Source organism: Castor canadensis, chromosome X, assembly GCF_047511655.1.
Source record: "Castor canadensis chromosome X, mCasCan1.hap1v2, whole genome shotgun sequence".
Lineage (NCBI taxonomy): Eukaryota > Metazoa > Chordata > Mammalia > Rodentia > Castoridae > Castor > Castor canadensis.
In genome coordinates this window covers 64794775-64805532 of record NC_133405.1, presented here as the reverse complement: position 1 = coordinate 64805532, position 10758 = coordinate 64794775, and the positions used below count along the sequence as shown (strand labels likewise).

The window sequence follows — 10758 nt, the reverse complement described above, 5'->3', positions numbered from 1 at the left end:
TTCTCTCCTTCTATTTGTTTTCGGATTTGCTTGTCCTTGTTTTTCTAGGAGTTTGAGATGTATCATTAGGTCATTGATTTGGGATCTTTCAGTCTTTTTAATATATGCACTCATGGCTACAAACTTTCCTCTCAGGACTGCCTTTGCTGTGTCCCATAAGTTCTGGTAGGTTGTGTTTTCATTTTCCTCGACTTCCAGGAACTTTTTAATTTCGTCTTTTATTTCATTGATGATCCATTGTTCATTAATTAATGAGTTATTTAGTTTCCAGCTGTTTGCATGTTTTTTGTCTTTACTTTTGTTGTTGAGTTCTACTTTTACTGCATTGTGATCAGATAGTATGCATGGTGTAGTTTCTATTTTCTTATATTTGCTGAGGCTTGCTTTGTGCCCTAGGATATGATCTATTTTGGAGAAGGTTCCATGGGCTTCTGAGAGGAATGTGTATTGTGTAGAAGTTGCATGAAATGTTCTGTAGACATCAACTAGGTCCATTTGATCTATTTTTTTTTTTTAGATTTTGGATATCTTTATTGATTTTTTGTTTGGATGGCCTATCTATTGATGATAATGGGGTGTTAAAGTCTCCCACAACCACTGTGTTGGCGTTAATATATGCTTATAAGTCTTTCAGGGTATGTTTGATGAAATTGGGTGCATTGACATTGGGAGCATACAGATTGATGATTATTTCCTTTTGTTCTATTTCCCCTTTTATTAGTATGGAATGTCCTTCCTTTATATTGATCTCATGTGATCAATCTAGGTTTGAAGTCTACTTTGTCAGAGATAAGTATTGCTACTCCTGCCTATTTTCAGGGGCCATTGGCTTGGTAAATCTTCTTCCAGCCTTTCATCCTAAGCTTATGCTTATTTCTGTCGGTGAGATGGGTCTCTTGTAAGCAACAAATTGTTGTATCTTCCTTTTTAATCCATTTCATCAAGCAGTGACTTTTGATGGGTGAATTAAGTCTGTTAACATTAAGTGTTAGTATTGATAGATATGTGGTAATTGCTGTCATTTAGTTGTCTTAGTTGTTTGAAAGTTTGATTGTGTGTACTTAAGTTGAGGTTAGTCTCTACTTTCTTGCTTTTTCTTTTCCTGTGGTTTGGTGCTGCCTGTGTTTTCATGGTTAAGTTGGGTTTCACTTTCTGTATGCAGAATCCCTTGAAGAATCTTTTGTAGTGGTGGCTTTGTGGTCACATATTGTTTTAGTTTCTGCTTATCATGGAAGACTTTTATGGCTCCATCTATTTTGAATGATAGTTTTGCTGGGTAGAGTATTCTTGGGTTTTAGTTATTTTCATTCAGTGCTTGGAGAATCTCACCCCACTCTCTTCTTGCTTTTAATGTTTCTGTTGAGAAGTCTGGTGTGATTTTGATGGGTTTACCTTTGTATGTTACTTGTTTTTTCTCTCTTACAGCCTTCAATATTCTTTCCCTAGTTTCCGAACTTGTTGTTTTAATGATGATATGTCATTGGGTAGTTCTATTTTGATCTGGTCTGTTTGGTGTCCTGGAGGCCTCTTGCATCTGTATGGGAATATCTTTCTCTAGATTTGGGAAATTTTCCATTATTATTTTGTTGAACATATTATGCATTCCCTTTGCTTGCACCTCTTCTCCTTCTTTGATGCCCAAGATTCTCAAGTTTGGTCTTTTGATGGAGTCGGTGAGTTCCTGCAATTTCTTTTCACAGGTCTTGAGCTGTTTAATTAATAGTTCTTCTGTTTTTCCTTTAATTACCATTTCATCTTCAAGTTCTGAGATTCTGTCTTCTGTTTGCTCTATTCTGCTCGATTGGCCTTCTGTTTTGTTTTGAGGTTCTGTTTTGTTCTTTTTGCTGACGTTTTCCATATCCTGGCTGGTTTCCTCTTTAATGTTATATATTTTTGCACTGAGTTCATTTATCTGTTTATTAATCGTGTTCTCTGTTTCACTTTCGTGTTTATACAGTGCTTCTATGGTTTCCTTTATTTCTTCTTTTGCTTTTTCAAATTCTCTACTTTTGTTGTCTTGGAATTTCTTGAGTGTCTCCTGTAGATTTTGGTGGACCCTATCCAGTATCATCTCTATAAAATACTCATTGAGTACCTGTAGTATGTCTTCTTTTAAATTATTCTTGTGGGCTTCATTGAGTTCTTTGGCATAGTTTATCTTCATTTTGTTGGTATCTGGATCTGAGTATCTGTTTTCTTCATTCCCCTCTGGTTCCTGTACTAATTTTTTGCTGTGGGGAAACTGGCTTCCCTTTTTTTTCTGTCTTCCCATCATTGTCTTTTGTGTTGCTACTGTCCATGTACTCTGTGCAATTACGTATTTTCTAGCTAGTAATAATTACAATGGTAATATTTAAAATAGAGGAGTGAGAGGAGATGGAAAGCAAGAAGTTAAAGAAAAGGGAAGAACAAACAGACAGGTAGGAAAAAACAAATCATGGACTCAAACAAGAGAAAGTCTCAAAGGTATAAACAGGGAGCGTTAGTGTACTAATCGACAGTAAGCTGAATAGGCCTTAGAGAGACAGAGAGAGGATTGAAAATAACTAAAAAGAATAAAGATAAGAATAAAAATAAAAAATAAGTAAATGAAAGTAATATATACATAAAAATAAAATAAAAGAAAATGAAAAATAGAAAATAAAAATAAAAAAATAAAAAACTCCAAGTTCAAATGCAATGAAGTTTCAGTCTTAATAATCTTGGTGTTCGTCTCAGTCTCTAGTCCTCGAGATGGTGCCTCAGGTGTTGTTCTGTGGTTGTCTCATCAAAGGGGATGCATACAGTAGAACAAAACTGCACAAAAACAAAAAAACCTCACAAAGTGTCCCAAGTTCAAATGCAATACAGTTTCAGTTAGTTTTACAGCATGCAGATGTAGTTCAGTTGTTTTCTCATCAAAGGTAGGGAGAGAGAAGAAAAAAAAAGAGTCTGGAGACAGTTCTGAGAATGGTATCTGTGGCTGTGGCTTGCCTGCCCACTTCTGTCAGCCTGTTGTTGCTGGAGGCGTTATTTATGCCGATCTCAGGGGTGAGCTTAGCACTCACCTGGCCTTGCAGGCTTTGTTTACTCAAAGTTCTTCTGTGTGCAAGCCTCTGCTACAAGCTTTCCCCTTTCCAAGCACACTGGGGAAGGTGACACTGCACCCACATTCTCAGGCTTACGTGTTTGTTTACAGTTCACATGGGAAGTGGGTCGTCCCCCCTCTCCTGCGGAGTTTTCCTCCCACCGCCACTTTTACAAGCTTTCCCGCTCATGATTACTGGGCGGTGCTGCTGCTCCTGTCAGCCGCCATGTTTGTTTGCAGCTCACGTGGGAAGTGGGTCTTCCCTCCTCTCCTGTGGAGTTTTCCTCCCTCCGCCACTCTCACAACCTTTCCTGCTTCTGGTTGCTGGGCATGCGCCCCTGCTCCCACTGGAGCCTGTCCGGCCTGCCCGGCTTGTTTATTTACAGTCCCAGGAAGGATTCCCTTCCCCCAATCTTCGGCACCCCGTGCTTCCCACCCTCTTTCCCATGTGTTTTTATTGTTCTTATTGCTTATTACTCAGTTTCTCTTTTTTTCCCATGTGGAGGTCGGTCTGTCCAGGGGGCTATGCTGCTCTGGCCCAGGGTTGTCTGTGGGAGTACCATGGTACTGCTAAGCTCACTTGTCTGCTTCTTCCCAAGCCATCTGGGCACAGGCAACTGGCAGCCTGGGGACCCTCCTGATTTCTCCTTTTAACGTGAAGTGGAGATACTCTGCGCTGGCTGGAGGTGTGGAGGAGTCACACTTTTGCCTCTTCTCGGTGATTTTGCCTGCAAGGTGTATCTCCAGCATCTCTCCAAGATTTCACTATAGGAGGCACGCTTTCTGCTTCTTCCCTCTAGCTGCCTTCTTGGAATCTCCTGGTATATTGTTTATATTGTAAATTTAATTAAGTAATTCAATTGTTCTTTTTAATTTTGCTGCAGCTTTAAGGTAGGTTAGAATTAGGGAAAGTCTGGGACTGAGACTTCTCCCTGACTCACCTTAAGAGTTCCATTTTAATTATAATAAATTAGAAAGAATGGGAACTTCCTCTCATGGGTTGGACACCCGAGAATTATAGGTACTTATGGGTGTTTGCCCAGCTCCTTCCCCTGGCTTAAAGTCAATGGATGCAGGTAATGACACACTCTCACCTGGCCTACAAACTGCCCTTGCCCCTCTCCATTCATAGATTACTGGATGGTAATCACCTGCTTCCTCCCTTCTTATAAATTAGCATAAGTTTTAAAAGTATCTGGAGAAGAGAAGCATGCTCTCTGCCTGCTCATTCCACCTGGGCCCCACCATGTTTTTGTATTTTCCTTCCTTAAATTATAATAAACTCCATTTACACCTGCCTGTTGTGCCATGGATTCTTCCCAAAAGGACATAAAGAATTTAGAATTCTTCTGATTACAGACTCCATTGCACAGCCAACATGTGGCAAAGACATCCAGGAAAAATGGTGAGCCCCCAGATCCTGAATTTTAGAGGGTCATTTCTACTCTTTTCTTCTTTCTGCACAGCCAATGGAATGGGCTAAGCTCTTCCCTTGGAAAATGCAGCTGGGATGTTCCAAGAAATTCTCCCTCTTCCTTTTTTGACCACCAGACCTAGGAAGCTGAGTAGCCAGTGGAGGGCAATCAGGACCACACTAGGGCCCTGGGCATCCCAGTCATAGCAGCTGTCACACTGGGCACACAGGCTGGACATCTTTTAACCTAACCCAACTGGCCTCAGGCCTTAAACTGCCTCCAGATGGGTCAGGCACATGTGCCCACCTGCCATGCACAGGGGAAAGACTCAAGCCTTTGTCTCAGGTCTTTTGCCCCACCCCTCAACACTGGCCCAGGAGCCCAAGGTGCCTTGGCTCAGCACCACTGCAAACCCAACCTGAGCAAGGAGGGCAGTCTAGATAACCACCATTGAGAGCACCTGGGAAAGCTAAAGGATGTGTTATGCATCCACACCCTTTTATACCCTGTTCTACTGTATTGCCTGTCTACCCACTATGACTCTGCTCTGGGTACAGTTGTCCTAACTTTCACCCACCCTCTTCTTGTCCCCACAGCCTGCAAGTGTTGCAGAAGAGCTAACCTTGAGGTCACATTCTCCTGTCCCAGAGACACATGCCTCAGACCCCCCAGGAAGCAGATGGCAACCTTAACTTTTGGGATTAATGGAATTATTGCCAAATTCTAAGGATAGTTCTAAATCTCCTTTCTTTAAGGAAGCAAACAAGGACTGGAAGAATAATGACTCAAGTGGTAGAATGCCTGCCTAGCAAGTGTGAGACCATGGGTTCAAATCCCACCTTAGTTGGCTTCAATTATTTGGTCTCTTCATTAGGATTGTAGTTGAGTTAAAATTCAGATAGACATACAATTAAGGAACTCTCATGCAGGGATATAAAAGACTGGCCCTTTGGAGAATGTATACTTGAAATCAGGATACCCAGCTGCTCATTCTTACAGAGAGATCTGTTGAGAGACTATGGCAAGCCAGGTCAGAAGCACTACCAACTGTAATGTCCTTGATTATAAGAGGGATACATTCAGCATGTTGGAAAGCTCTCACTCTCTCTCAAGGCATAATTTTCTTCCTTCCCTCTCCCTCTCTTTCTCCAACAGTCAGTATAGGGAATTCCACTCAGGAGCCCTAAAGAGGGGTGGAGGAACGACCCTTAGGAGAAAGGTTCTCTCTAAGGGAAGATGCTCCATTCCCTTTCCATATCTTCACCAGCGAGCATAGGGGAAGCCACCATATTCACTTGGCTATATTCTTATATACTGAGTATTTTGATCCTGCTGGTCTAAAAAAGATGACTAACTTATATGGGCAAAAACACCTGTCTCTTAGAGGGAGATATCTTTTATTCCTATAACAGATTGCTGTTTTGAGCTTATATAGTTCATGTATCTATTTTCCATTTGAAAGCCCTTTGGAGAGACCATGTGATCACAGAAAATGCTGCCACCATGAAAGCTACCACTTGTCCAGCACCATCTTGCCACACCCTAGAGATAGTAAACTCATGAGTGATGCCATCTTATCATTCTCTAGGAAAATTATAACTAAATTGTGGTTAAAATTCTCTAAATTAATAGTTTGAATACATTAATCTGCTAAGGATTGGACAAAAATTCAGTATTTGTGTTAAAGATGTGTTATGAACAACTTAAGAAAATATCTGACTAACCTATAAAATAATGATGAAAATGATTTGTTTAAGACTGAACTCTAAATTAATATAATTATTTTTTGTCATTATGTGCTTTCTGTGTATGTCTTAGTTGGTTTCCTATCTGTTTACTTGTGGGCACTGAATTTATACCTTTTTGATCTCATACCTGCTCACTTTTATTTCTGGCATGCTTGATCAAAACATGTGTGTGTGTATCTAGGTGTCTTTAGTATGGTTCTTAAATTACTTTTGTAAACTTAATGTGTTAAACTGTTATTTGGAAAGTTATCTACAGTTCTAATCCCAACCATGCCTAACTATCCTCTGACTTAGGACTAAAGAAAATTTATGAACAATAGTCTCAAACTGTTTCATTCTATTCTGAGTGTAATTTATATTTAAGTCATTTATAATTAAGTTTATTTATCTTTGTGTTCATGTAGATTGCTATTATAAAAATATGGTTTAATTAATTTTCTTCTTGAGTCTTTTAAAGTATAATGTTGCTAAGAGATTTATTAAAAACAACATTACCTAAATTTGGGTTTTCACAAAGTTTGTTTTGAGATACAAATTAAGGTCTTAAAGCTTATTGAGTTTTGTAAGGAAATATAGGCCCCAAAATGACCACGTGGAGACGAGTGATCTGGCCAAAAGATTCTTTATTGCTGGATGGGAGAGGGAGAGAGAAGAGAGCCAAGAGAGCGAGGGAGAGAGGGGCAGGGGCTTAAATACCCCTCAGTGGGACTCAGCATGATCTGGTTGGTTAGGATCTTATGGTTCATGCTGATTGGAGGTTGGGGCAGAGGGAGGATTCAAGCTAGACTTGAGGCTGGACTGTGACCCTGGGAGACAGGAGCTTAAGGGTGCAGTAAGAACTGAAACCTATCGGTGCCATTATTGCCAACATTCCTCCCTTTTTTGTTTGTTAAGGAAGGGGGGCATTGTGTTCACTCTGGCTTCTTCGAGCTGGCAAGGGGTGGCGTAGGGGAAGGGAGGGTTAGTTGGCAGATGTCATCAGAGTAGCAAGTCTCATAACGGCATACACCCAGGCTCCAAAGGTGAAAATTTCCTCCTTCCTGAATTCGATAAAGGTTCCCTGTAGCCATAGATCGTAAATGGTCTCCAGCCACTCCTCTGGGCCTCTTATGGCAGGTATTAGCCAGCTGTCCTCACGTAGGGAACCAAGGAACTGCAGTAGGTGCCTTGTATGGGATTGGAGTGGCTCACAGTCCAGTGTCCCAGTAGGGTTCATGGCAGGTGTCCTCTGGCTGAGCTATGAGGGGGTGATATCCCTGAAGGAGAAGCTGGTTGAAAGTTTGATTAGAGATTCTGTTCACCTGAGATCTGAGAAACTGGAGTAAGCAAGGTAGGAGGGCACAGAGAGCAATGAGCATAAGCAAAGGACCCAAGAAAGGCAGAAGCCAGATGACGAGAGGAGAGCTCAGCAGGTAGGTTAAGGTGTTTTTATTGGGTCCCCTTAGGGGGTCCTCAGCCAAGTCTGTTAACCTGTTGACATTTTGTTCCACAATCCCGGACTCATTGACATAATAGCAACATTCCTCCCAGAGGAAGAAACAGGTGCCCCCTTTTTCTGCTGTTAAGAGGTCCAGGGCCCTATAATTTTGGAGGGCCACCTCAGCTAGAGAGGTGATCTGATGCTGAAGGGAGGCCAGTGAGGCCGAGGTGGATTCGAGGGTGATCTGTAAGGGCTCCTCAAAGTCCCTTGTTGAAATAACACTATGGCCAAGAGCTCCCCCCACGAAGCCTGCGGCGGCAATGGAGGTTGCCAAACTTATACCCACCATAACAGGCAAGAAGGCAGCGTGCTTTGGTCGAGCGCCGAATAGGAGGGAGAATTCAGCTTCCCCATAAATAGTAAGTTGGGGAACTATGATTACCAGTATGCAGGGCCCAGGAGTAGTTTGGGTTATGCAGGAGTGTAGGGTGTCATGGCACCAGAAATATAGCCCACCCGGGGATGCCAGTTGTGCTGTAACTGTGATGTTGATATGACAGGAGAGAGAAAAGTTGGACCAAGATGTCGAGAGTGGGGTATAACAGGTGTGTGTAGGAAGGGGAACTTGTGTAGAGTCAGGTGCCCATAGAGGTACTGATGGCAAGGAAGGGGTGCATGAGGAGTTTTGTAAGGCAGGGGAAGGCTTGATAGAAGATGAAGCATTAATAGGAACTGCAGCCAGCAGAGGACGCTGGAGGGAGGCACAAAGAAAGCAGTCAATGACACTAATGGATGTGGTGAGGTTCATGAGTTGGAGTGAAGCCTGGAACAGTTGGAGCCAGGCAGGGGTGGAGGGTTGTTGAAGGGCCTGTTGTAGTCTTTGTTTCAACTGGAGGACCTCTGAAGTCACCTCCTTTTGAGTAGGGATTGGAAGGGTGAGCTCCCTGGAAATCACAATGTGAGTTGAGGGTTTGAAGGCAGTGCACCCAGCATAGAGGGCTATCATTTCACCCCGAACCCATCTGTTGTCCCATGGGTTGGGGATGTGGGCCAACCCACATTCATTGTGGGAGAATTCATTGTCTGGGCCCCTTAAATTCAGTACCTGGTAGATGTTGCACGACCAATAGGGACATCCCCCATATTCCTGGATATATGGTGCCCCCTTCTTGCAGTAGTCCTTAGTCTGGGAGAAGAAAGGACAATGGCATCCAAAGTCGCTATCACTCCTGGGTTTGAAGGTGACTGAGATAGGGGTCTGGCATCCCTTAGGAGAGCAGTCTCCAGTGCCCACCAGACCGGTGAGAGAGGTTTCTGAGACAGTGTACGTCTCCCGTATCTTAAACCCCCAAAAATACCCTCTGGCATTAGCCTGCCCACTCATTGAGAGGAGGGTGAGAACAGCGAATAAAAAGAGAGAGTCAAGGCACATCCTTGGGGGCCGGGGAGGCAACATGAACCCGAGAGATGTGAAGTTTCAAGGGGTCTTCAGGGGAAGGGGTGCAAATGAAAGTGGGGGTGAAGGTGAAGGGTCGCTGGGATCACTCTGCCAGTTGTCTCCAGGGGGCCGGGCTGGCTTTAGCCTGGAAATATGAATCCAAGATGTTCGTTTTCCTGGAGTCTCTTCTAATCGGGCTGCAGTAGGAGTGCAGAGGATGATCTTAAGGGGCCCTTTCCATTTCGGGGTGAGGGGCTTTTTTGGGGGAGAGGGGGAGAGAAATAGACCCAGTCCCCCGGGTTCAAAGGGAAAGAGAGATGAGTGTGTGAAAGGTCCGGAGATAAGGTATCATGGTGTCTCCACAGTTGGGTTCAAAGGAAGGAGAGCAGGGGAAAGGCAAGGTGTCCCGGGAGGGGGCCCGTGGCAGAGGTGATCCCTGGAGGCAAAGCTGGGCGACCGAACATTAACTCAAAAGGGGATATTTGCGGGGGCTTCCGTTGAAGCACCTGTAGGCGGAAGAGGGCTATTGGAAGGAGTTGAACCCAGTCTAGATGTAATTCTAAGGTAAGTTTGGTGAGAGTCTCCTTTAGTGTACGGTTGGAGCATTCTACCTTTCCTGATGAGGAGAGGTGGTAAGGGATGTGGAACTGCCATGGGATATTAAGGGCCTTGATAATTGTTTGGGTCACCTGGGACATGAACTCTGGGCCATTATCTGATTGGAAGGAAGTAGGCATCCCAAACCGAGGAATGATGTGGGTTACAATAATAGATGCCACAGTTGAAGCCCTCTTATTAGAGGTTGGGAGGGCCTCTACCCACCCCGAGAAAGTGTCCACCAAAACCAAAAGGTATTGGTGTTTCTTTACCTTGGGCATGTTAGTAAAGTCTATCTACCAATCCGCCCCTGGGATGTTTTCCCCTGGCCTGGTGGGTAGGGAATGCGCCAGGCCTTAGAGGGGTGTGTGGGTTGGTCCTTTGACAAGTGGGACATGTGGAGGTGAGATGGTATAGATATTGGGAATCCTCCTGGGTAAGGGGGAAGAATGAATTTAAGAAAAGCTTGAGATTCTGAGTGCTAGTGTGGAAGATAGAGTGTAGATATGAAAGGGGAGTATGTCTAGGGAGTGACTCATGGGCCAGTTCAGGAGTCTGGTCCTGAGTCTTTGCTAGGGCCAGAGTGGAGTAATTCTCCCTTGCTGCCTGTCGGGCAGCCTGATCTGCCTTAGAATTGCCTATTGTTATGGGTGATGAGTCCATTTGGTGGGACTGGCAGTGGGCGATCCCAATCTTAGAAGGGAGGAGAGAGGCCCGGAGTAGGTTGGTAATGAAAGTGGAGTTGGTGACAGAGGTCTCTCTTTTGGTTAATAATCCCCTTTCTTTCCAGATAGCTGAGTGAGAGAGGAGGATGTGGAAGACATATTTAGAATCAGTGTAAAGAGTGAGAGAATGGTCAGCTGCCAGCTCAAAAGCCCTTGTAACTGCAAACAGTTCAGCCTGCTGATTGGTGGTACTGGGAGGGAGGGGCTGTGCCTCGATGACTTGGGTTAAGGACACTATAGCATAACCTGCTCTCTGTATATCCCCCTCTACATATGAGCTGCCATCGATGAACCAGGTGTAGGTGGAGCCCTGCAGGGGCCCCTCCTGGATGTGTGAAGGGCAGGGGA

At 43.9% G+C, this 10758-nt stretch overlaps 1 protein-coding gene across 1 annotated transcript; it reads right to left on the bottom strand.

The window, feature by feature from the left end:
* Nucleotides 1-7417: 7417 nt before the first annotated feature.
* Ervfc1 (endogenous retrovirus group FC1 Env polyprotein) lies at nucleotides 7418-9106 on the bottom strand. Its single transcript, XM_074062251.1, has one exon. The coding sequence runs from the start codon at nucleotides 9104-9106 to the stop codon at nucleotides 7418-7420; it is 1689 nt and encodes a 562-aa protein (XP_073918352.1).
* Between the last annotated feature and the right edge of the window lie 1652 nt (nucleotides 9107-10758).

What these genes read in the sequence shown, in the direction of transcription:
- Ervfc1 (XM_074062251.1), bottom strand. Translation starts at nt 9,106, where the DNA reads ATGTTGCCTCCCCGGCCCCCAAGGATGTGCCTTGACTCTCTCTTTTTA.